The sequence below is a fragment of the Salvelinus alpinus genome, chromosome 1, assembly GCF_045679555.1.
Source record: "Salvelinus alpinus chromosome 1, SLU_Salpinus.1, whole genome shotgun sequence".
In the NCBI taxonomy this organism is placed as follows: domain Eukaryota; kingdom Metazoa; phylum Chordata; class Actinopteri; order Salmoniformes; family Salmonidae; genus Salvelinus; species Salvelinus alpinus.
In genome coordinates, this window is record NC_092086.1 from 64,865,548 (window position 1) to 64,893,046 (window position 27,499).

Sequence of the window (27,499 nt, forward strand, 5' to 3'; positions counted from 1 at the left end):
ACTAGCCGGCTACCACCCGGTACTCTACCCTGCACTTTAGAGACTTCTTTGCCTTCAGAAAGCATTCACACTGTCACGTTCGTTTAGAGATGGATTGGACCAAGGTGCAGTGTGGTTGGCGTACATCATCAATTTATTAAATGAAAACCAAAAACAAGAAAGAATAAACGACACGTAAAGTTTTGTAACGCTAACACAGCAACTAACCAAAAACAAGATCCCACAAACTAAAGGTGGAAAAAAGGCTGCCTAAGTATGATCCCCAATCAGAGACAACGATTGACAGCTGCCTCTGATTGGGAACCATACCCGGACAACGAAGAAATAGAAAAACTAGAATGCCCACCCAAATCACACCCTGACCTAATCAAATAGAGAATTAAAAAGGCTCTCTAAGGTCAGGGCGTGACACACACCCCTTGACCGTTTCCACATTTTGTTGTGTTATAGCCTGAATTTAAAATTGATTAAATTGAGGTTTTGTGTCACTGGCCTACACACAATGCCTCATAATGTCAAAGTGAAATTGTTTATTTTGTAAAAATTTTTGAGCTGTAATCGTTGCTAATGGTGATTCTAATATGTATTGACTCAGGGGTGTGAACACTTATGTAAATTAGATATTTCTGTAATTCATTTTCAATAGATTTGCAAAAATTACTAAAAACATGTTTTCACTTTGTCAATATGGGGTATTGTACTGTATGTCGATCGGTGAGAAAAATATATTTCATCAAGTTTGAACTCAGCCTGTAACAGAACAAAATGTTCAATAAGTCAAGGGGTATGAATACTTTCTAAAGGCATACAGTCATTGAACACTGTTCACTTTAATAATGTTAACATACTGTTTTACCCACTTTATATGTACAGTATATACTGTATTCTAGTCATGGCTCATCCTATATAACTACTGCTTTACCCAACTTTTCTATTCATATACTGTCGATAATGTCTATACACATGTGTGTATATATACAGTATATATATATTCCGGACTCTGACATTGCTCGTTCAGAAATGTCTTAATTTCTTTCTTTTAATTTCTTGGATTATGTGTGTATTGTTTTGTATTGGTAGGTATTACTGCACTTTTGGAGCTAGAAACACCAGCATTTCACTGCACCTGCGATAACGTCTGCAAATCTGTGTACGCGACCAATAAACTTTGATACGATTTAGAGAGAAGTGCACTACTAGATCACCGTAAAAAAAAAAGAGAGATGTGATACGTTGCATCCCTATAAATAGCATCATAAACGTCAATGAGTCAAAAAAATTCCCCTCCTCATGACAATGTTCATTTTATCTTCTTTCATCTAGATACAATAGTTACAGTATATGCCAAGAAGACTGGACCAGTGTGGGTGAGTGTCTGTGTGTGTGTGTGTGCGCGTGTGTGAGCGCGTGCGTGTCTGAGTGTGCTTGTTTTTTTATCAGATGAATGTGGGAGCTGCAGGCTACTGGTCTATTTCTGCAGTATGACTGGCTAGAGACTGGCAGCTCCCTCCTGTTTTTTTCTCTTCTGTCCTCCTCGCCATGGGCCGACAGATGACTTCCACCCCATACCCCCAGGACAGACAGACAGAGACAGTGGGCAGGTCCAGCCCTGCTCCTCTCCTTTCCCCTCCCACAGCCTCCATTCTAGAGGCACCACTCATACTGTCCTCACAAGTTGTGCCTAATGGGAATATATGGCTTGGCAGACACTGTTTGTATAGAATTTACTTTTTTTGCCTCTCCTTCCTGTCCTTTTTGGCCTCCTCCCCACTTCAATCCCAGCCAGGTCCCAGCGGACTCATTCTACTGCCTGGAGTTTGTCCAAGGACGCTCACTCACATCTCCCAACACATCTCCCAACAACTAACAAGAGATTGCATTGTCTCTGACACAGATAGGCTCTGTGGATCGGTGAGGTTCAAAGCTAGAAACACAGAGGCAAAAAGAGAAGTCTCCACAGACCCAGTTGGAAGAGATGGTTGATTCATTAGTGCACTTAAGAGTTCATGGCTTGATACGGTAGAAGATTTCATCTAAACAGAACGTCGATGACCAACGGAGAATCATTAGCCCTTGTTGAGGGAAAACTACTGAATCAATATTATAAAGTATTAATTACTTTAATCCTTAAAGGGCCAATGCAGCTGTTTTCATCTCAATATCAAAACATTTCTGGGTGACAATTAAGTACCTTACTGTGATTGTTTCAATTAAAATGGTAAAAAAAAAAAAAAAAAACTTGGCAAAGAGCAATTTCTCAAGCAATAATCTTGCTAGGACTGTCTGGGAGTGGTCTGAGTGGGAGGGGAAACTGAAAACGAGTTGTTATTGGCAGAGAGGTTTGGTACTCTCTTTCTGGTCTATTAACACATTTTTGTTTCTCCAAGTGGCTTTGCCTGAGGACAATAACGCCCATATGTAGTTAGCGAAATCACTGCACTAATGGCCCCATTTCAGCTAGTGAAATCACCGCAACGCTAAACAAAGAGTTGCAGTCGGTTTTGGAATGGGTGGCCAGTAATAACCTAGTCCTGAACATATATAAAACTAAAAGGATTTGGTTACCTAAATTCTAGACCGCGGCTGAATCTGGTAATATATGTTGTGTCACCTTACCACTGTAAATGGTCATGGTCAAGGCATATTGATTCAATCGTTGTAAATATGAGGAGTGGTCTGTCTGTGATAAAGACATTTTCTGCATTTTTAACACCACACTCGACCAAACAATTCCTGCAGGCTCTAGTTTAATCTAATCTGCATTATTGCCCAGTGATATGGTCAAGTGCTGCAAAGAAGGACCGAGAAAAGCTGCAACTGGCCCAGAACGGAGCAGCATGTCTTGCCCTTCAATGTACACAGAAGGCTAATGTCAACAGTATGCATGTCAGTCTCTCACCATCACAGTTGACAACTCCATGGTGTCCCCCTCCCAGAGTGCAAAGAACCTTGGCATGACCTTAAACAATATTTACATGACATTTTGGTCATTTAGCAAACACTCTTATCCAGAGCGACTTACAGTGCTACGACTGTGATATGTAGTTGCCCCACCATCTATCTTAAGAGAAATGCACCAACTGTATATGGCTCTGGATAAGAGCGTCTGCTAAATGACTAAAATGTAAAAAATGTTAAATGTAAGTAGAAGAGAGGTTGACTGCATACATTTTTGTTTTTGTAAGAAACACTATTGTGTTGAAAATTCCAAAACGTTTGTACAATCAACTAATATATACTTACCCCACCAGACATGCCACCAGGGGTCTCTTCGCAGTCTCCAAATCAATAATGAATTCCACGGCTATCTACTGTTCTTATTTTACATTTGTGTAGTTCAGTCCTTGAGCTGTTCCTGACTATTGATGTTCTTCTGTATTAAGTCATGTTTTATGTTTTGTGTGGACCCCAAGAAGAGTAGCTGCTGCTTCAACAACCAGCTAATCTGAATAAAACACAAAATAATACATACCTTCTTCTAAAATCTAGGCCTCCTAAAACAGATGACCTCCAAACTGCTTCTCATACACCTACAGGGGAAGTTTGCTCTCTCTCTTTATCTTACATTTGAGTACATGCTCTTATCCAGAGTGACTTACAGGAGAAATAAGAGTTAAGCGCATTGCTCAAGGACACTTAGACAGATTCTTCACCGAGTCGGCTCGGGGATTCGAACCAGCAACCTTTAGGTTACTGGCCAAACAATCTTAACTGCTAGGCTACATGCCACCCATCTTCAGAGGCAATTCTCACTTGTTCTCCTCCATCTTTGTACGCAACTCTGTGGTGTTCTAAGGCGTGGGTTTCCCAATCTCGGTCCTGGGCCCCCCCGGATGCACGTGTTGGTGTTTGCCCTAGCACTACACAGCTGATTCAAATAACCAACTCATAATCAAGCTTTGATTATTTGAATCTTCTGTTTAGTGATAGGGCAAAAACAAAACAGGCACCCGGGGCGGGGCAGGACCGAGTTTGGGAAACCCTGTTCTTAGGAATACTGGATTAACATAGACAATCTAGTGCCCACAATATTGCGACAACAGTAACTATTGTCTTGGAGAGATGAGACCCTCTGTGCTAACTACCTGCTTCTACACCAGACCTGACATCATTCAGAAAGAGAGTGCCAGTGAGGGCCAGAGAGGGCCAGTAAGGGCCAGGGAAGGCCCATGCAGGCCAGAGAGAGTGAGAGAGGGCCAGAGAGGGCCCAGACTAAGAGGCTGATCTGGTTAGGTACCTGCTGACTGCGGATACTGGATAGACTGCTGACTCCAGGATTCTATATTAGGTATTCTGTTTCCACATGGTCAGTTCTTTCCAGGTGCTCATGTCATTGTATTTCTTTACGCTTCCTCACACTGATAAGGTATAATATGAAACATTTGCGTTTCAGTTTTCATCTGGCCACTGGCTTCCAGTGTGGGATGATGGCTCGTTCGGCGACCACAAGACTCATCAATGGCTTTTTGTGTGGTGAGGGAAAATCAATTTCATGCTTGGGCTGTCGGAACACAGACCGTCTGTATTGGCATCTTGGCATGGATGTTCCCCGCGCATCGCTGCATCCCACCCTCTCTCACTGTCTCCCTCCCAGCTAGCACACAACACACTGAAAAGGGACATCATCCCAACCCGAGCAGAGGACTTCAAACGTGCGTGACAAAAAAACAACAACAATGAGGCTTTTACTAAATATTTTCCTCCTTCCCTAATTCCATTTTACTCCCACTCCAACACAGAGGCATAGGCTTGTTGTTTGGCTCGGTTAAAAGGTCAGGCGCACTTTCACCAACTCAGTACCGCTGCTGTAACACAACTTTCCAAAAATCTGCTGTGTGTGGGAGGAGTACACAGGTGGAGATTAGATTCGTCCTGAGGATTAATGACGGCCAGTGTAAAACAAATGCACAGTGTAGCAGACCAGGCATGGCGTGCTCTGCCTAAAGCCGTGAGACTACAGTGGGAAACATCTGCTCTGAAAGGCAGACAGACACTATCAGCTCACAGTGGGCTACCAGGTGGATAGACTGTGTTTCTGAGCTCAACGCCTGAGACCTGCGGCAGGTTAGGAAAATCACCTGCTGTCCACCAGGTCTACCTAACCCTACACACAATCCACATCCTCCACAACCAACCACTGTCACGCCCTGATCTGTTTCACCTGTCCCTGTGATTGTCTCCACCCCCTCCAGGTGTCGCTTATTTCCCCAGTGTATTTATCCCTGTGTTTCCTGTCTCTCTGGGCTAGTTCATCTTGTATGTTTAGTCAAGTCAACCAGTGTGTTTTTCCACGCACTCCTTTTCTATTCTCTTTTGCTAGTCCTCCCGGTTTCGACCACTGCCTGACTCTGGACTACCTTCCCGCCTGCCTGATCATCCTGCCTGTCCTTACTTTGAATCTGCCTGCCCTTCGGGACCTATTGGACTCTGAACTGGTTGTGACCTTTTGCCTGCACACGACCATCCTCTTGCCCACCCCTTTTTGGATTAATAAACATTGTAAGACTCCAACCATCTGACTCCTGTGTCTGGAACCACATGCCCTACCTAACCCTACACACAATCCACATCCTCCACAACCAACCACCTGCCCTACCTAACCCTACACACAATCCACATCCTCCACAACCAACCAGCTGCCCTATCTTACCCTACACACAATCCACATCCTCCATAACCAACCAGCGGACCTACCTAACCCTACACACAATCCACATCCTCCACAACCAACCAGCTGCCCTACCTTACCCTACACACAATCCACATCCTCCACAACCAACCAGCTGCCCTACCTTACCCTACACACAATCCACATCCTCCACAACCAACCAGCTGCCCTATCTTACCCTACACACAATCCACATCCTCCACAACCAACCAGCTTCTCTACCCTACCCTACACACAATCCACATCCTCCACAACCAACCAGCTGCCCTACCTAACCCTACACACAATCCACATCCTCCATAACCAACCAGCTGCCCTACCTTACCCTACACACAATCCACATCCTCCACAACCAAACACTAGCCCCCGGACCACTACAAACCCTCATCATCACCCCCCCCCCACCCCCCCACCCCTTACACACACTGGCCTGATCCTCAGCAGGATCTCCACCAGCATACCCCCCAGCACGCATCCCAGGGCCCAGTCTCCTCTCTGCTGTAGGAGGAGAGGCTGAGGAGGGCAGATCAGCCAGGAGCTGAGGTGTCTGTGGTGGTGGAGCTGGAGCTGGAGCTGTCAGATCAGCACCCTCAGTCTGCAGCTCTCAGACTCTCACTAGCCTTGGTAGGGCACCGTGACTGAGAGAGTGTGGGTGGAGGGAGTGCTACTGCTGGTTCTAATGGTGGAAACAAGAGGAAAACAAGAGGAAAGAGGAAAACAAGAGGAAAATACAGTAGGCAGGGACTGATAGATACAGAGAGAGAGAGAGAGAGAGAGAGAGAGAGAGAGAGAGAGAGAGAGAGAGAGAGAGAGAGAGAGAGAGAGAGAGAGAGAGAGAGAGAGAGAGAGAGAGAGAGAGAGAGAGAGAAATAGAGACAGAGAGAAATAGAGACAGAGAGGAAGATAGAGACAGAGAGAGAGAGAGAGAGAGAGACAGAGAGAGAAAGAAAGAGAGACTGAACAGATAATGAAAGAAAGAGAAGGGAGAGGGGCGAGAGATAAACAGAGACAAACAGGAAGAAAAGGAGCGAGTCAGAGAAGAGAGATAAAGGGAGATTTCTATACGTTGTAATGGCAAACCCGATTGCTGTGCTCCAGAGTGTGCAGGAAGGGCTCCTATTGGTTGATACTGGCGGAGAGAGGAACCATCATTTAAGGCAGGTTGCCCCCTAACACCGTTACCACAGCAACAGCTTGCATAATAAACAAGACCACGTGAGTGCCGGCATTTTGGAAATCCTTCCTGACAATGGGAGATGAAATGGCTTGCCTATTCTTCTCCTTACAAATACAGACTGTTAAAGGCACTACAAGCTGCTTTTCATGTCTTAGGTGAAATACGTAGAAAAGAACATTCTGAAAATATGAAATGCTAATTTATAGGTTTAATAATAAGGAAATAAATTGCAAGATGGAAGTTGAGCATGTCTTTATTTTCTTGTCTGCCATGGTGAGCTCTCAGCAGGCTTCCCTTGCTATTCCTTTATTTAGGCTGTGTGTTTTTCTCCTGATCACAGCCTTTGAGCAGCCCAGGGGGTGTCATGGAGACACATAATCTCTGTCTCTCTCTCTGACAGCTAATGGTTTCTAATGGGACTGGCTGAGTGCTGCTGTACGGTGGAGGCTGGGCTGTCTAGAGAACAGCCACACAGACAGACCGACGGACAGACGGGCAGACAGACAGACAGACAGACAGACAGACAGACAGACAGACAGACAGACAGACAGACAGACAGACAGACAGACAGACAGACAGACAGACAGACAGACAGACAGAAAGGAAGGAAGCTGAGGGTCTTACCTTGGCAGGTGAAGCACTTGACGTGGAAGTGGAAATTCTGCACACGCACCACCTCTCCCTTGCAGACCTCCCGGCAGCGGAGACAGTGGATGGTCGCGGCACCACGCCCGCTGTTGCTGCTCGGGCTGCCTCGGGGGGGCTGGTACGGCCCTGCTAGAGACCACAGGAGAGGAGTGGTTAGATCAGCCATCACAAGTGCTGGACAGCTGCTGTACCGTACATCTGTTCAGTTGTTAGCAGAAGCAGAGCAGACACTACAAAACAGCAATGTACCCAACAGTGCAAAACATAAGGGGCAACATCTGCGGTGGTGAATTGGATGAAAAGATACATTGTGGAAACAGAGCCAACAACCAGAAGGTGTAGCTCAAGGTCAATCTCAATGTTAAACTTCATCAGTGCTAATGAGTCAAGGAACAGCCGGAAAATGTATAGTACCCTCAGAAAAAGGGTTGCGGTATGGTTGTCAGCGTGGACCTAAATCACAGGCAGAGCCATCTTTTAGACCTGCCAATGCAATTAACATGCAGCCGTCAGTAGGGGTGTAATGGTTCACCAAACCCACAGTTCGGTACATCTGGCAGTTTTGGGGTCGCGGTTCGGATTCAGTTACGGTACAGCGAAAAAATGAAAAGCCAACAGTTACTGTAGTTAATTTGAGTTTTTCGGGGCAAAATATGCTAAATTAAAAAGCACCCTATTTGTGGCCCAAAACCAGTTTCTGTGACATCATAAACAATGCTCCTGGCATTGTCTGTTGTGACAGGGATTGTTATGTCGGGCCTCAAGTAGAGGTCTAAAAAGTTGGACCTGTTCCGTAATGGACCTGGGGCTTTCCCACCCTGACAAATATGTATAAATACATGTTTCAATATAGAGACCCGTTCCCAAACGGACCCGAAGACGTCCAGTTCCATATAGACGTGGTCGGATCCGATTGAGGGAATTAGCATTAAAGTCCATTTGTAAGTTATTTTATTAACCAGAGCTGATACAGCGCGAGTTCGAGGAGGTGGAGGAGGGGCCTTGCGGTGTGTGTACTTTGAGTGAGTGAAATGGGAGCAAGGAGGAGGGAGGGATAGGCAGCAACCAACCAAGCAGACTTGCGCTAGTAGACTAACTTCTAGCTTGTCATACCTAGGTTATTTATCATCCAATATGATTACGTATTATACTTCATATAATGAATTAAAATGCCTTTATTTGTATGGCATGTTCACGAGAAACAAGGTTTTAAAAATCCGACGCGTTTCGGCTGCATGGCCTTTAAAACCTTGTTTCTACTGAACATGCCATACAAACAAAGGCATTTTAATTCATTATATTCATTATATGAAGAGTGCCTTGGTCCTCCTTTCTTTTTAATGACCAATTCACCCCTTTTACCAAAGAGCACCTTCTGTCTACCAAAATGTACTATTGTGTACCTTAGTAGCGCTTCCCTTCCACCTCTTTCTACTATGATTACGTAGTACCTGTCTTGACTCCATCAAACCAAGAGAAGCTAGTTGGCTAAGATACTGTAGCTAGCTAAATTAGCTAGCCAGCTAGTCTAATTGAGTCTACATGCGCTTTCTTCATGTCCTACAGTTACTGGGTATCTCGTGGCTGGATTTCTCTTTGTAATCCGTAATAGCTTGCAAGCCCTGCCACATCCGACGTGCATCAGAGCCAGTGTAGTAGGATTCGATGTTAGTCCTGTATTGACGGGGGACTTCTTATAAGCGTCCGGGTTAGTCTCCCGCTCCTTGAAAGGGGCAGCTCTAGCCTTTAGGTCAGTGCGGTGTTTCCTGTAATTCATGGTTTCTGGTTGGGATACGTTGTCAAGTGTCAGTGTGCAGCGGTGAGAACGGACTCAGGCGCAGGACACAGAACTGAGTAAAATGACGTACTTTACTCGAAAAGAAACAACCATAAATTCCACGCAGGGAAAACACACCATAACACATCAATCTAACACTCAACAAGGAACAAACACGCACAAAACATATTGGGAACCAGAGGGTTAAATAGGGAAAATAATATTAACGTAATGGGAACCAGGTGTGTACAATCAAGACAAAACAACATTAGAAAAAGAAACGTAGATCGGTGGCCGCTAGAAAGCCGGTGACGACGACCGCCGAACGCCGCCCGAACAAGGAGAGGCACCAACTTCGGCGGAAGTCGTGACATACGTACGTACGGTCACTGTAGGGACGACATCGTCGATGCACTTATTAATGAAGCCAGTGACTGTGGTAGTTAACTCCTCAATGCCATCGGAGGAATCCCGTAACATATTCCAGTCTGTGCTAGCAAAACAGTCCTGTAGTTCAGCATCTGCTTTATTGGATCACTTCCGAATTGAGTGTGTCACTGGTACCTCCTGTTTGAGTTTTTGCTTGGAAGCAGGAATCAAGAGGATAGAGTCATGGTCATATTTCCAAATGGTGGGCGTGGGAGAGCTTTGTATGCATCTCTCAGAGATGTCAGTCAGAGATGGAAATATGTACAATGTGTACAGTATGTGAATGTCAAATAGTAAATTAGGCAGCATGGTTGACCACAAGACCTCCGAATATTCCCCGACCTGTATGTATTAGGGATATTTTTGGAAGCTAAATCTATTATTTAGAGTCTTTCTAAACAACTAAAATAGTCCAACGCCAAAAGGGATTAAAACAGCCCTAGAGTGTGCAGCATGTCCTCTGGCTGGACCAAAATCCATCATTCATAATGCCCCATCATCACTCAGTTAGGAGGTCATGTCCTCAGGTCCAGCTCTACTTTTGAAATTTGAAAAAGAGCGATTCGAAACAAAGTCTGTCTGGTCTTATCTCTCTCTAACTAGACTGTCTGTCTGGGAGGATTACTTTTTTTCCAATGGCTCCCATTAACAGAGGGCTGAAAATGTCACTAAAATGGGATGAGAAGTAGAAAACATACAGTGCAGCTATCAGGCTAGTGTGGGAATGAGGCAGTAGTGGTTTAGTGAAGCCCAGAAGAGCTATGGTGACTGGTGCTTGGTTGACCTGCCTACTGACTGCTTCAATGTTTTGTTGAGACAGACAGACAGACCTACTGGAGATAATATATTGGCTTATTCTGGGCTTTATAGTCACATATTACCCAGGGTTCTTGCAAAGCCACCCAGAGATCAAGTGGGATTTGGGATCCAATTGATTACAGGGTGCATTTTCAGTGTCAGCACTTTGGAGGAGAAGGCCACATTAAGAAGATGCCCCAGGATGACGTTAAGCCAGAGTCTGAAGCTGTCCAGCTGAATTTATTCACAGCAGGGAGTGATACAGAACAGCTACAGCAGCCCCATGACTGTCTGTGACATACGCAGAAGCAAAGCAGACAGCAGACAAAAGGGGGCTGAAGATGAGTGGGGAAATCAACAAGTCTTCGTCATGAAGGATCACCAAACAATGGCCTCCTAAATAACTCACAGAGTCGCCAGCCACTCAAAGGCTGTATTCATCCACCACAGGAAGGAACAAACACACATTGAGCTGGTTATCCATCATTCTGCAGTAGCCTGATCACTTAAGTGAACACTACACAACACACACAACAAAATCTATGTTTTTATCTCTTGTGGGATGGGTTATTTATTTGGTAGGCCTAATACTGCACTTGACATTGGCATTCATAACACCTTCGATGAATCATGAGATGAATCATTTCCCTGAGCTGGTGTGTTTGTGAGGGTTGTTTGGGTGTGAACAGTGAGGCAGTGCAGCCCATGGGACCCTGTGTCCCAGACTGCACAATGAGAGGAGAGGACAGGTGTAATCTATGTATGCTGCTTGGTGACGAGGCGTGCGACACACACACACACGCGCACACACACACACACACACACACACACACACACACACACACACACACACACACACACACACACACACACACACACACACACACACACACACACACACACACACACACAGAGTGTCTTTTAGAGGGGGCATTACAGTTCTCTCATCCCCTGTGTGGAACTGTCTAAATCCCTATTAGAGGAGAGGAAACCTTACACTCATTTCCCCTCCCTCAATGGACATTACTGGAACAATGCATGTAGATAAAATGGCTCATCTCTCAAAAGGATGATGTGCTGTGTACATCCGGCCTAAATGCAGTATCACAATAAAACCCGACAGAAATATGCCACAAACTTTAATCCAATATATTTTCTGGTTATTTAGTCATAAATATCCATGTTATGGTTCTAATCCACTACAACATAATCCACAGTAACCCCACAGTAGTCCTTAAACCAAATGCTTTACGTCAAGCATTTGACGTTAGTAGGCCTACTACAGTATAACCACACCAGTGAGGTCCACTGGCCTTGCAGTGAAATCAGGGCTATTAGCTCGAAATTGTGCTGCTAATTGTCCTGTCACCGGTGTGAGTGTGTTCTGCCTGGGAGATTAGTGTCTGAGAGGATGGCCCTAGATTGGAGCTGACAGCCAAGGCTCAGACTTTGTCTGTAGTAGACTGCTATAGTATACAACTCCCACACTTAAGACTCAGTGTGGACAAGAGCCGGAGACCAGCAGCGAATCCGTTTGCAAGGCTGACGGAGTACAGGATGGGGCGTTATAAAAGAGATAATGATGGGCCTGACTACGTAGACAAAAGACAGGTCTCAAGTTAAACGTGCTCCTGATTGCCAGTCATATGATCATTTTAGTTGTTGTTTTGTTGTTGTTGTTGAGTTAATGCATTTATTGTCGTTGTTTTGTTTTTGTTGTATGTCATTTCTGTTGATCCCAGGAAGAGTAGCTGCTGCTTCTGCAACAGCTAATGGGGATCCTAATAAAATAGCATAATAATAATAATAATAATAATAATAAAGAGATGATGACGCATGGTTGTCATCATCATCCTCATTCGCATGGCAGTTCTACTGTAACACCTGATCAAATCTGTAGGCCTACAATTCAACACAAATCCACTCCCAACTGAGGAGAGAAGAGGAGAGAACAAGAGAACAGAGGAAGGAAGAGATGCATGAGACAAGCATCCAGTTCACTTCCTCAGCCACAGCTCCACTCACTGAGAGTGACAGCTCCCTCTTATCCTCCACTCATCTGGCTCTCTGTCTGATGGTGCTGTTTATTCCACCAAGCAACGGCACCCAAGCTCTCTGACCGCGCGTGTGTGTGTGAGTGGAGCACAGGCCAGGCATTTATCAGGTGTGACTGCTATTGACTAAGGATATGAGCTGTAAATCATTCCGCGAGAGGAGCTGTGTACCTGCTTATAATGCGCTGCTGGCATAAGCATTACACAGCTTTAGTCCAATAGAAACTCCCCACATCCCACGCTCCATTAGGAAAACATCACACTGGGTTTTGGTGAATATTTGCATCGGGTGGAAATGCTTTGGTATCGATGACACTGACTAATAGTCTCAGCAATTCCATTGTGTGTCATGTTTTTTCCCCCTCTGTCAGCTGACGACAGCTTCACCTCTTTACAGTAGAGAAATTCTTTGACATGGCAAATTTCCTTATGTGGTCCCGAGTGGCTCAGTTGGTAGAGCTAAGCGCTTGCAACACCAGGGTTGTGGGTTTGATTCCCACGGGGGAACAGTACGAAAATGTATGCACTCACTCCTGGATAAGAGTGTCTACTAAATGTAATGTAAATATCCTTATGATTGCTAAGGAGCTCCTGAAACTTGACCCCATTAAACCATCTGGGTCAGATGGTTTCCACCCTTTTTTCTTTAAGATTGCTGCCCCTATTAGAGGTTGACCGATTAATCGGAATGGCCGATTAATTAGGGCCGATTTCAAGTTTTCATAACATCGGTAATTGGCATTTTTGGACACCGATTATGGCCGATTACATTGCACTCCATGAGGAGACTGTGTGGCAGGCTGACTACCTGTTATGTGAGTGCAGCAGGGAGCCAAGGTAAGGTGCTAGCTAGCATTAAACTTATCTTATAAAAAACAATCAATCTTAACATAATCACTAGTTAACTACACATGGTTGATGATATTACTAGTTTATCTAGCTTGTCCTGCGTTGCATATAATCGATGTGGTGCCTGTTAATTAATCGTTGAATCACAGCCTACTTCGCCAAACGGGTGATTTAACAAGAGCATTCGCGAAAAAATCCCTGTCATTGCACCAATGTGTACCTAACCATAAACATCAATGCCTTTCTTAAAATCAATACACAAGTATATATTTTTAAACCTGCATATTTAGCTAATATTGCCTGCTAACATGAATTTTTTTTAACTAGGGAAATTGTGTCACTTCTCTTGCGTTCTGTGCAACAGAGTCAGGGTATATGCAGCAGTTTGGGCCGCCTGGCTCGTTGCGAACTGTGTGAAGACCATTTCTTCCTAACAAACAAAGCCAACTTCGCCAAACGGGGGATGATTTAACAAAAGCGCATTTGCGGAAAAAAACGCAATCGTTGCACGAATGTACCTAACTATAAACATCAATGCCTTTCTTAAAATCATTTTTTTAAACCTGCATATTTAGTTAAAAGAAATTCATGTTAGCAGGCAACATTATTTAGGGAAATTGTGGCACTTCTCTTGCGTTCATTGCACGCAGAGTCAGGATATATGCAACAGTTTGGGCCGCCTGGCTCATTGCGAACTAATTTGCCAGAATTTTACATAATTATGACATAACATTGAAGGTTGTGCAATGTAACAGCAATATTTAGGCTTATGGATGCCACCCGTTAGATAAAATACGGAACGGTTCCGTATTTCACTGAAAGAATAAACGTTTGTTTTCGAAATGATAGTTTGCGGATTTGACCATATTAATGACCTAAGGCTCGTATTTCTGTGTGTTATTATATTATAATCAAGTCTATTATTTGATAGAGCAGTCTGACTAAGCGGTGGTAGGCAGCAGCAGGCTCATAAGCATTCATTCAAACAGCACTTTCCTGCGTTTGCCAACAGCTCTTCACAATGCTTCAAGCATTGCGCTGTTTATGACTTCAAGCCTATCAACTCCCGAGATTAGGCTGGCAATAAAGTACCTATTAGAACATCCAATAGTCAAAGGTATATGAAATACAAATGGTATAGAGAGAAATAGTCATATAATAACTACAACCTAAAACTTCTTACCGGGGAATATTGAAGACTCATGTTAAAAGGAACCACCAGCTTTCATATGTTCTCATGTTCTGAGCAAGGAACTTAAACGTTTGCTTTTTTACATGGCACATATTGAACTTTTACTTTCTTCTCCAACACTTTGTTTTTGCATTATTTAAACCAAATTGAACATGTTTCATTATTTATTTGAGACTAAATTGATTTTATTGATGTATTATATTAAGTTAAAATAAAAGTGTTCATTGTTCATTCAGTATTGTTGTAATTGTCATTATTACAAATATATATATAAAAATCGTCCGATTAATCGATATCGGCTTTTTTTGGTCCTCCAATAATCGGTATCGGTGTTGAAAAATCATAATCGGTCAACCTCTAGCCCCTATCATCGCAAAGCCTATCTCCAACCTTTTTAACATGTCTCTCCTTTCTGGGGAGGTTCCCATTGCTTGGAAGGCAGTCACGGTTCGTCCTTTATTTAAAGGGGGAGATCAAGCTGATCCTAACTATAATAGGCGTATTTCTATTTTGCCCTGTTTATCAAAAGTGTTGGAAAAACTTGTCAATAATCAACTGACTGGCTTTCTTGATGTCTATAGTAATCTCTCTTGTATGCAATCTGGTTTCCGCTCAGGTTATGGATGTGCCACTGCAACCGTAAAGGTCCTGAATGATGTCACCATTGCCCTTGATTCTAAGCAATGTTGTGCTGCTATTTGTATTGACTTGGCCAAAGCTTTTAGTACGGTAGACCATTCCATTCGTGTGGGTGGGCTAAGGAGTATTGGTGTCTCTGAGGGGTCTTTGGCCTGGTATGCTAACTACCTCTCGCAAAGAGTGCAGTGTATAAAGTCAGAAAATCTGCTGTCTCAGCCACTGCCTGTCACCAAGGGAGTACACCAAGGCTCAATCCTAGGCCCCACACTCTTCTCAATTTACATCAACAACATAGCTCAGGCAGTAGGAAGCTCTTTCATCCATTTATATACAGATGATACAGTCTTATACTCAGCTGGCCCCTCCCCGGATTTTGTGTTAAATGCTCTACAACAAAGCTTTCTTAGTGTCCAACAAGCTTTCTCTACCCTTAACCTTGTTCTGAACACCTCCAAAACAAAGTTCATGTGGTTTGTAAGAAGAATGCCCCTCTCTCCACATGTGTGATTACTACCTCTGAGGGTTTAGAGCTTGAAGTAGTCACCTCATACAAGTACTTGGGAGTATGGCTAGACAGTACACTATGCTTCTCTCAGCACATATCAAAGCTGCAGGCTAAAGTTAAATCTAGACTTGGTTTCCTCTATCGTAATCGCTCCTTTTTCACCCCAGCTGCCAAACTAACCCTGATTCAGATGACCGTCCTACCCATGCTAGATTACGGAGACGTAATTTATAGATCGGCAGGTAAGGGTGCTAGATATTCTTTACCATTCGGCCATCAGATTTGCCACCAATGCTCCTTATAGGACACATCACTGCACTTTATACTCCTCTTATACCCGTCGCAAGATGCTTATTTATAAAACCCTCTTAATCCTCACTCCCCCCTATCTGACATATCTACTACAGCCCTCATCCTCCACATACAACACCCGTTCTGCCAGTCACATTCTGTTAAATGTCCCCAAAGCACACACATCCCTGGTTCGCTCCTCTTTTCAGTTTGCTACAGCTAGCGACTGGAATGAGCTGCAACAAATTCTCACAGTGGACAGTTTTATCTCAATCTCTTCATTCAAAGACTCATGGACACTATTTCTGACAGTTGTGGCTGCTTTGCATGATGTATTGTGGCCTCTACCTTCTTGCCCATTTTGCTGTTGTCTCTGCCCAATAATGTTTGTACCATGTTTTGTGCTGCTACCATGTTGTGTTGGTCCCATGTTGTTGTCATGTTGTGTTGCTACCATGGTGTGTTGTCATGTGTTGCTGCCTTGCTATGTTGTTGTCTTAGGTCTCTCTTTATGTAGTGTTGTGTTGTCTCTCTTGTCGTGATGTGTGTTTTGTCCTATATTTATTTAAAAATATACAGTATATATTTTTAATCCCAGCCCCTATTCCCACAGGAGGCCTTTTGCCTTTTAGTAGGCCATCATTGTAAATAAGAATTTGTTCTTAACTGATTAGCCTTATTAAATAAAGGTTAAATAAATAAAATAAAAACAGAGTTTTGTGAAAACGTGGTCACATAAAAAACTGAACAAGATTTAAATTCTGTTACCAGACTTTACAACAGTATAATTTGACAGGTCACAGCTCTTCGACTTTTGTTGGGTAGAATAAAAAATTACATGATAAGATGCACACGCACACACACAGACACACACACACACACAGTCACACACAAACGTATGCACACACACACACTCCAGGTGGCTCGCCTCGCAGCTTTCTTTAGCCGCCGTGCCACTCTCCCTGTCCCTCTCGTGCCATCTGGGTAGAGAGGCAGAGCCAGGGTGCCCATCCGGAACTGGCAGCAGAACCAACCAAGCTTCTGTCTCCTCTTTGGATGCTACTCTGTCATCACGTTGCTAGGAAGACTTCAGAAAGTATTGACACCCCTTGACTTTTTCCACATTTTGTTGCGTTACAACCTGAATATAAAATGGATTAAATAGAGATGTGTTTTGTCACTAGCCTACACACAATACCCTATAATGTAAAAACGGAAATAAGTTTTTAGACATTTTTACAAATTAATAAAAAATGAAAAGCTGAAATGTCTTGAGTAAATACAGTGCTTTGCAAAAGTATTCATCCTGTCACGTTCTGACCATAGTTCTTGTGTGCTGGGTGGGCATTCTATGTTGTGTGTCTAGTTTGTCTGTTTCTGTTTCTGTTTCTATGTTTGGCCTAATATGGTTCTCAATCAGAGGCAGGTGTTTTGTGTTGTCTCTGATTGGGAATCATATTTAGGTGGCTTGTTTTGTGTTGGGGTTTGTGGGTGGTTGTCTTCTGTCTTTGTGTTCTGCACCAGATAGGACTGTCTCGGTTTTCACGTTTGTTATTTTCTATTTTGTATAGTGTTCACGTTACCTTCTCTTTGTTTATTAAACATGTTGAACACTTGGCTACGCAGCGTGGCTACGGGAAGCAGCGGCAGCAGCAGCAGCAGCAGGAGCTAGCAAGGCAGGGTGGCTGGAAGCCCGAGAGGCTCCCCCAAAAATGTATTGGGGGGTGGCACACGGGTGTGTGTGGCTGGGTCAAGTGGGAGACTTGAGCCAGTTCCCCGTGCTTACCATAAGGAGCAGTTGGCTAAATTGAGGTACGAGTCGGAGAATGTGGAGGAGTTATTGGACAGATTGGAGGAAAGTGAAAGGATGGGAGATTATGAGACATTCGATGAGTTGTTGGTGATATTGGAGGAGAGCGAAGAGAGAGAGATGTTGGTTTGGCGTAGTATACACGGTACTCGCCCTGAGGTGTGTGATTACCGTGGAGAGCGAGAGTACGGGCAGACACCGTGTTATGCGGAAGAGCGCACGGTGTCTCCTGTACGGGTGCATAGCCCTGTGCAGTACATCCCAGCTCCACGTATCGGCCGGGCTAGATTGAGCATTGAGCCAGGTGTCATGAAGCCGGCTCAACGCATCTGGTCTCCAGTGCGTCTCCTCGGGCCGGTGTACATGGCACCAGCCTTACGCATGGTGTCCCCGGTTCGCCAGCACAGCCCAGTGCGGGTTATTCCACCTCCCCGCACTGGTCGGGCTACGGGGAGCATTCAACCAGGTAAGGTTGGGCAGGCTTGGTGCTCAAGGGAGCCAGTACGCCTTCACGGTCCGGTATATCCGGTGCCACCTCCTCGCTCCAGTCCAGTACCACCAGTGCCAACACCACGCACCAGGCTTCCTGTGCGTCTCCAGAACTCTGTTCCTCCTCCACGCACTCTCCCTGTGGTGCGTGTCTCCAGCCCCGTACCACCAGTTCCGGCACCACGCACCAAGCCTATTGTGCGTATCCAGAGCCCTGTACGCACTGTTGTTTCTCCCCGCACTAGCCTTGAGGTAGTGAGGAACCAGGCCTATAGTGAGGAACCAGGCCTATAGTGCGCTTTGAGAATCCAGTGTGCCCTGTTCCTGCTCCCCGCACTAGCCTAGTGGTGCGTGTCTCCAGTCCGGTACCACCAGTTCCGGCACCACGCACCAGGCCTACTGTGCGCCTCAGCAGGTCAGAGTCGGCCGTCTGCCCAGCGCCATCTGTGCTGCCTGTCTGCCCAGTGCCGTCTGAGCTGCCCGTCTGCCCAGCGCCATCTGAGCTGCCTGCCTGCCCAGCGCCATCTGAGCTGCCTGCCTGCCCAGCGCCATCTGAGCTGCCTGCCTGCCCAGCGCCATCTGAGCCGTCCGTCTGCCCAGCGTCATCTGAGCCGCCCGTCTGTCCCGAGCTGTCAGAGCCGCCCGTCTGTCCCGAGCCGTCAGAGCTCTGTCCCGAGCCGTCAGAGCTGCACGTCTGTCCCGAGCCGTCAGAGCCGCCCGTCAGTCAGGAGCTGCCAGAGCTGCCCGCCAGTCAGGAGCTGCTAGAACCGCCCGCCAGTCAGGAGCTGCTAGAGCCGCCCGCCAGTCAGGAGCTGATAGAGCCGCCCGCCAGTCAGGAGCTGCCAGAGCCGCCCGCCAGTCAGGAGCTGCCGGAGCCGCCCGCCAGTCAGGAGCGACCAGAGTCGCCCGCCAGTCATGAGCTGCCCGCCAGTCATGAGCTGCCCTCCAGTCATGAGCTGCCCTCCAGTCATGAGCTGCCCTCCAGTCATGAGCTGCCCTCCAGTCATGAGCTGCCTTCCAGTCATGAGCTGCCCTCCAGTCATGAGCTGCCCTCCAGTCATGAGCTGCCCTCCAGTCATGAGCTGCCCTCCAGTCATGAGCTGCCCTCCAGTCATGAGCTGCCTTCCAGTCATGAGCTGCCTTCCAGTCATGAGCTGTCCTCCAGTCATGAGCTGTCCTCCAGTCATGAGCTGCCATTTAGTCATGAGCTGCCATTTAGTCCGGAGCTGCCCTTCAGTCCGGAGCTGCCCTTCAGTCCGGAGCTGCCCCTCTGTCCTGAGCTACCTCTCTGTCTTAAGCTACCTCTCTGTCTTAAGCTACCTCTCTGTCATGAGCTGTCCCTCAGTCCGGAGGAGTTTCCTCAGTCTAGTGGGGACCTTTGTGAAGGTTCCTAGGCCAAGGTCGGCGGCGAGGGTCGCCACTCAAAGGACGCTAAGGAGGGGGACAAAGACAATGGTGGAGTGGGATCCTCGTCCAGCGCCGGAGCCGCCACCGCGGACAGATGCCCACCCAGACCCTCCCCTAGAGTTTTAGGTGGTGCGTTCGGAGTCCGCACCTCAGGAGGGGGGTACTGTCACCTTCTGACCATAGTTCTTGTGTGTTTTACTTGTTTTAGTGTTGGTCAGGACGTGAGCTGGGTGGGCATTCTATGTTGTGTGTCTAGTTTGTTTGTTTCTATGTTTGGCCTAATATGGTTCTCAATCAGAGGCAGGTGTTTTGTGTTGTCTCTGATTGGGAATCATATTTAGGTGGCTTGTTTTGTGTTGGGGTTTGTGGGTGGTTGTCTTCTGTCTTTGTGTTCTGCACCAGATAGGACTGTCTCGGTTTTCACGTTTGTTATTTTGTATAGTGTTCACGTTATCGTCTCTTTGTGAATTAAACATGTTGAACACTAGCCGCGCTGCATTTTGGTCCTCTCCTTCATCAACGGAAGAAAACCGTTACACATCCCCCTTGGCATTTTTCCTATTTTGTTGCATTACAAACTGTAATTTAAATTGATTTTTATTTGGGATATCATGTAATGGACATACACAAAATATTCCACATATGTGAAATGGAAAAAAAATACTTATTTCAAAAAAATAAAAAAATAAAAGCGTATTCGCCCCCTTTGCTATGAAGCCCCGAAATAAGATCTGGTGCAACCAACTACCTTCAAAGTCACATAATTAGCTAAATAAAGTCCACCTGTGTGCAATCTAAGTGTCACATGATCTGTCACATGATCTCAGTATATATACACACCTGTTCTGAAAGGCACCAGAGTCTGCAACACCACTAAGCAAGGGGCACTACCAAGCAAGTGGCACATTGAAGACCAAGGAGCTCTCCAAACAGGTCAGGGACAAAGTTGTGGAGAAGTACAGATCAGGGTGGGGTTATAAAAAAATATCACAAACTTTGAACATCCCACGGAGCACCAAAAATTGAAAGAATATAGCACCACAACAAATCTGCCAAGAGTGGGCCGCCCACCAAAACTCACAATAAAACATATTTTGCATCTTCAAAGAGGTATGCATGTTGTGTAAATCAAATGATAAAAACCCACCAAAAATCTATTTTAATTCCAGGTTGTAAGGCAACAAAATAGGAAAAATGCCAAGGGAGGTAGATGCTTTCGCAAGCCACTGTAAGCATTCAACCCCTTTGTTATGGCAAGCCAAAATAAGTTCAGGAGTAAACGTTTGCTTGACAACTCACACAATAATTTGCAGGGACTAACTCTACGTGCAATATTAGTGATTAACATGATTTATTTACAGTACCAGTCAAAAGTTTGGACACCCCTACTCATTCAAGAGTTTTTCTTTATTTTTACTATTTTCTACATTGTAGAATAATAGTGAAGAAATCAAACCTATGAAATAACACATATGGAATTATGTACAGTCGTGGCCAAAAGTTTTGAGAATGACACAAATATTAATTTTCACAAAGTCTGCTGCTTCAGTTGTATGATGGCAATTTGCATATACTCCAGAATGTTATGGAGAGTGATCAGATGAATTGCAATTAATTGCAAAGTCCCTCTTTGCCATGCAAATGAACTGAATCCCCAAAAAACATTTCCACTGCATTTCAGCCCAAACACAAAAGGACCAGCTGACATCATGTCCAGTGATTCTCTTGTTAACACAGGTGTGAGTGTTGACGAAGACAAGGCTGGAGATCACTCTGTCATGCTGATTGAGTTTGAATAACAGACTGGACGCTTCAAAAGGAGGGTGGTGCTTAGAATCATTGTTCTTCCTCTGTCAATCATGGTACCTGCAAGGAAACACGTGCCGTCATCATTGATTTGCACAAAAAGGGCTTCACAGCCAAGGATATAGCTGCCAGTAAGATTGCACTTAAATCAACCATTTATCGGATCATCAAGAACTTCAAGGCGAGCGGTTCAATTGTTATGAAGAAGGCTTCAGGGCGCCCAAGAAAGTCCAGCAAGCGGGAATGGCAGCAGGCAGGTGTGAGTGCATCTGCACGCACAGTGAGGCGAAGACTTTTGGAGGATGGCCTGGTGTCAAGAAGGCTTGTCCAGAGAAGACAAGGTGAGCGCGAACCATCAGTCCTGTGTCATGCCAACAGTAAAGCATCCTGAGACCATTCATGTGTGGGGTTGCTTCTCAGCCAAGGGAGTGGGCTCACTCACAATTTTGCCTAAGAACACAGCCATGAATAAAGAATGGTACCAACACATCCTCCGAGAGCAACTTCTCCCAACCATCCAGGAACAGTTTGGTGACGAACAATGCCTTTTCCAGCATGATGGAGCACCTTGCCATAAGGCAAAAGTGATAACTAAGTGGCTCGGGGAACAAAACATCGATATTTTGGGTCCATGGCCAGGAAACTCCCCAGACCTTAATCCCATTGAGAACGTGTGGTCAATCCTCAAGAGGCGGGTAGACAAACAAAAACCCACAAATTCTGACTAACACCAAGCATTGATTATGCAAGAATGGGCTGCCATCAGTCAAGATGTGTCCCAGAAGTTAATTGACAGCATGCCAGGGCAGACTGCAGTGGTCTTGAAAAAGAAGGGTCAACACTGCAAATATTGACTCTTTGCATCAACTTCATGTAATTGTCAATAAAAGCCTTTGACACTTATGAAATGCTTGTAATTATACTTCAGTATTCCATAGTAACATCTGACAAAAATATCTAAAGACACTGAAGCAGCAAACTTTGTGGAAATTAATATTGGTGTCATTCTCAAAACTTTTGGCCACGACTGTATGTAAAACTTCACAGCACAATTGAAAAATATATGACACATGGAAACCAAACGAGGGTGGGCTGAGAGTGGCTGAGAGGTGGGATTAAAGAGCTTATGTTTGGTAAAGTATTATTGTTATGTGATTGCTATATATAAAAGTACCATGTATGCAAAATGTGTATGTAAAATGTATGTATATGTAGCAGAAAAGCTGTGAAAAATCAAAAAAACATGTGATGTTGCCTTTTTTTATCTTCAATTAATCGTGGCAGTAGTTCCTTTCTTTTGAGGCGTACGTTTTCAGAGAAGTCTTCATTGATGAATATGTTGGTTCCCTTCAGGCACTTGGCTCTCCTGAGAATCTCCTCCTTGTCTTTGAACCTGAGCAGTTTCACCATTATAGATTTGGGCTGTCCATTGGGGAAGAAAATACTATTTCTGTGCGCCCTCTCCTCTCCATCTCAATGAGTTTAGGGGCCAGTATGAGTTGATCTGCCAGGAGTTTCTTGGCCTTGACTTCTGTGTCATGCCAAGTTTCAGTCTTTACGTCCTCAATTCCATTGATTAAAATGTTATTGTGCCTCGATTGGTTTTCGAGGTAGTCTCCTTCGGAAGAGTGTTTGTCAAGTGTTGTTTGGAAAATGGCGAAATCCTCAGACATGGTTTTGAATGCAGTCTGGCTAGTGACATTCGCACCCTTTAACTCCTCCACCTCCGACTGCATAAATTCCAAACTGTGTTTAAATCCCATTACATCCTTAAACAGCCCAGCAACCCTTTTGTTGGTAGAATCCATAAAGATTTGCAGGAAGGACTTAAATGTGATTTTCCTGAGGATCTATTAGATCTTTATAAAACTATTTTTGTTCATTGAGTAGTTCATGGAGTGTTCAGTAGTGCTTGATATGTATTCCTCTTCCGCATTGAGCTTTGCAGCAATTTTCTTTCTAGTATTTGCCATGCTACACGCTTGTTGTGAGCTAAAACGAGTTCGTAAACAAAACCCACACCCCGCCTCCTGAAAACAAGCTCCGCCAGTGAAATGGCAAACACACACAAGCAACACACACTTGATCACACATGCACCAGTACGATAAACAGCCAAAACACCAGTCAAATATTCTTGGCAGAGACAGCGGTAGGAGCATTCGCTTACCCACAGAACGAGCAGCGCCCTTCTTCAGCCTCATGAGGTTGAAGAAACGATTAGCAAACTTAGTGTGTAGACTATTGCAATATAGAAGTTCGGAAATTAGCTTCAAAGTGTTATTATGTCAATTTGGATTAATTTAATACTATAAATGACTTAGCTGTAATGAATAATGAATCATAATGTCATTTGAACCAATATTACGCAGATAGATGAGCAAATTAACCCTGATATGTATCAAATTCCATTTGAAAACAGTTTAGATGTAATTGTAAAATATTGTTGTATGCTGTGAGTCTCAGATATGGTTTTGCATATGGGAAATTGAAGATATTCTTCTGTTATTTAATATTGTGTTTAACTGTTCTATTTGTTATTTTAGTTGTACCAGTTATCCACATATTGTTGTGACGACCCTCCCACTCTGTCTGCCGAATTCGTTCTCTTTGCTCTTGTTTTCCATAATAGGATGTCGGTGGGCGGAGCCGGGAGGGTCGTCAGTGAAATGGGACACACCTGGGCTCAGGTGTGTCCCAGGGTAAATGCACCTCTTCCCCATTCATTGAGGAGACTCTCTCCATGCAGACACAGATTTTGGTTGTGGCATTTTTGTGGCTGTTTTTGGTTGTTTGCGTTGGCACCTTTCAACACCCTCATTATCACATTTATACACGCAACCACTCACTTACACTACTGATTACTGACTACACACACCATTGTTAATTATATTTAGTTTACTTTAGTTAAATACATATATTTTGTTATTCCCTGTTATTCCCTATTCCCTGGTTCGTGACATTGTTCGATGTTTAATAAAATAATGCCGAGTGGTTATTCTGGGATTTTAGCTAATAAGCTTTCTTTTTTTTGCTGTGGTATCGTTTCTGTATCGAGTATTGTTTTGGTATTTAGTATCGTTTCGGTATCATGATACTAAACCTGTTATCAGTATCGAAGTAAAAATGCTGGTATTGTAATAACACTAAACAAACATATTATAATGCTTGCAGAGTTTGAATCGGAGATTCCTGGGCCTTAGAGACATCTCTAACGCACAGATAGTGGGGCAGGTTACACCTTGCCCCACCCCACCCACCCCATGGTCCAGCACACAGCAGCACTTTGAGACAATACAACCTGAGTATTATTATGTGAAATATTGAAATAAACAATTATGTGTGTGCATGTGTGTTAGGTAGAGAGTGTGAGCGAGAGTGAGAGAGAGGGGGGGTTATGTTGTAGTAGACTGCAAGCATGTGAGGGTCATTTAGAATGTGTGCAGGTGTTTTTGTAATGAGCATTACCAATACAATAAAATTCCATACCCCCACCCCTACCCCTCACTAGGCTATAGCAAAACTGAGCCCTATACAGTAGTAAGGCATTAATTGCCACAGTAAATACTGCAAAAGCAGTCAACTAAATAGAGGGAGGTTTAACAAGTTATGTTTCCTTGACCAGAATAACGGTTCAAAACCTCTCTCACCTTGTTTACAAAGGTGTAACAAACAGTATTACACAGTATAGCAGTAAGTAGTAGGTTACTTACCATTTTTGTTCATGGTGGAGCTGGCATTCGAAAAGTGATATCCCCAAACTATTATTAGGTTACTGTATAAATACAGTTGTCATATGCACCATTTCCTGCTGTGTAGAAGGTAGAAGATACAACTAAGAATGTCCTTTCAAATTCAACCGTAGAGGAAACAAAACACTTTAGAGCAAGACTGAAATATGTCATTTGTATCAGTTTAGGGCAGCTCCAAACTCCTCAGCCTCTGCTCAGCTCTGTCCTGTCCAGTGTCTGTCCTCGCTGCAGGGTGAATAATAAACCTGTGAAACCTGATTGGAACGACGGGGTGTGTTGAGAAGCAGATTAAAACAGAGCTCTGGTAAAGACTGTTAATTGGTTGAGGATTTCACTAAATCCGGATTGAAATTGTTGTGCAGAAGGCTACTACAGAGCTGCTCTGTCTTGTTCCATCCTTTCCCGCATCCTTTCTTCCGGGGAATACAAGTAGAGAGGCTGCGCTTTTGAGGGTAGCCTACTTGAACATCGTTGGTGTCAACGGGCTTTGGTAAAGAGGAGAAGCTTTTGCGATGAGAGAGCTCGACTGGATCTGAGCGCGGTGGCGGTGTGAACAGCAGTGACATGGCACGCGAGCGCCGAACAGTGTTCGCGCGTGTTTTTTACTCAACAACTCACTTTGAGAGGAACATGGGGCTGGCTCGGTTTCATTGGCAGTTGGCCTACATGTGAGTGAGCACATGACATAGAAACAACGGAATTAGTCTGTATTAAAACAATTGTAAATGTTTTCGTTTTCTATTCTCAGAACCAGTAAATACATAGGCTAATGTAGCCTAGATTTAGCCATAGGATACATACAGCTTTCAACTCCTAGCCGTATTTGTGACTAAAAACATAACTATAAAGATAAGGCGTTTGTTGTAAAACGTATTCTCTTTTTAATTTGAGTCATAAATGTGGCTACTGAACTACACGATTTTGTAAATGTACATTAGTCTGACAATTATTTTATTATTTTCATTATTTCAAGAATCATGTGCACGACTTGGGCTTTCCTTATGACTGGAAGGATTATAACCAACACAGCCTAATCATCATAGCTTAGTCATTGCAAATGATTGAATCCCCTGATTTATGAGACGTCAGTGTGCTCTGTTATGCATTTACTGACATCTAGTGGTAATTTAGATACCTGCTCATCAATGCCCACAAACTCTGGACAGTGTTCTCTTGCAAAGCCTCATATCAACACTAACAGTAACAGAAAATAAGTGAGTGTCATATGCAAATTCCAAATCAATCCACTTTCATTAGTTGATCTCCCTATTAATAATGTTAAATCACTCTCATCTTTCAATTTGAAGATGAGTGTGCAGTACCTTCAATGTAGAGGACACACTGAATCATGATGGTTTTACATCCAGAGGGGGACAGTGTTGATCAAGATGAAACTCAAATACTGGACTGGAGTGTACAAGACTGCATCACAATTCTCCAACCTCTTCCCAAAGTGTGCCATTGCTCACTTCCCATCATAGATTTACCAATGGTGAAAACTCTCCAGCCACTGCTTACACCAATGCAATGTTTTTAAATCTACGACTGGCAGTGTGCAAGGGCACACTTTAGAATGGTGGATAATTAGGATGCAACCTATCCCTGTCTGCTGTACGGCATGGAATAAACATTGGCTGATGTAAGGTATGAACACAACACTGTCTGTGTGCAGTATTGATTAGTCTTAGGTCAAGCTAATAAAAACTGCACCAACAATAGTTTGGAAGGATATCAACTTCCTACAAGAATAGCAAGTTTATGCACTTTGAGATTATTCTGTATAATGAAAAGCACTTTACAAATGTAACAAATTATTATTATTATTATTAAGTATCCCTTTTTAATTCAATAAGTTACCGTTGGTATTGTCTTGCTTGGGCAATTTAAGTGCTGTCACTCTACCTACTAGCCTACTTAATCATTGCTGTTTGACCTGTCTAATTTAGTGTGCCCTGCATGCACAACACATGTGGAATTCCTAGTCTCCTACCCACATGAGCATGTGCCATCGCAATCTTTGCATCTGTCTCTCCCACTACTCTGACTGCATCTTCGACCCTGCTCTCCTCCCTTTCCGCATCCTTTGACTTTCACTGTGCCCTTTCCTCCTGGTCGGCTCAGCCCTCTCCTCCCACTCTGTGGCTGAGTGACTCACTGCGTGCTGACAGAACAGGGCGCGCGGGGCAGCTGAGCGGAAATGACGGAAAACT

At 44.3% G+C, this 27,499-nt stretch overlaps 1 protein-coding gene across 6 annotated transcripts in view; it reads right to left on the minus strand.

Annotated features, from left to right (window-relative positions):
* Positions 1-25,860, minus strand: part of LOC139583334 (actin-binding LIM protein 3-like) — a 106,239-nt gene extending 80,379 nt beyond the window's left edge. For 4 of the 6 annotated variants that reach the window (XR_011676538.1, XR_011676535.1, XR_011676534.1 and 1 more), the window contains exons 1-2: positions 25,251-25,860; positions 7,470-7,622 (exon numbers count right to left, since the gene is read on the minus strand). Coding sequence is in view for 1 of the 6 variants with exons in the window: in XM_071414319.1 (XP_071270420.1) it covers positions 7,470-7,622; positions 25,251-25,263 (166 nt within the window). In the remaining 5 variants the exon portion in view is untranslated. The remainder of the gene's footprint in view (positions 1-7,469; positions 7,623-25,250) is intronic. The other 2 variants (XR_011676530.1, XM_071414319.1) reach the window with 2 other exon arrangements.
* Between the last annotated feature and the right edge of the window lie 1,639 nt (positions 25,861-27,499).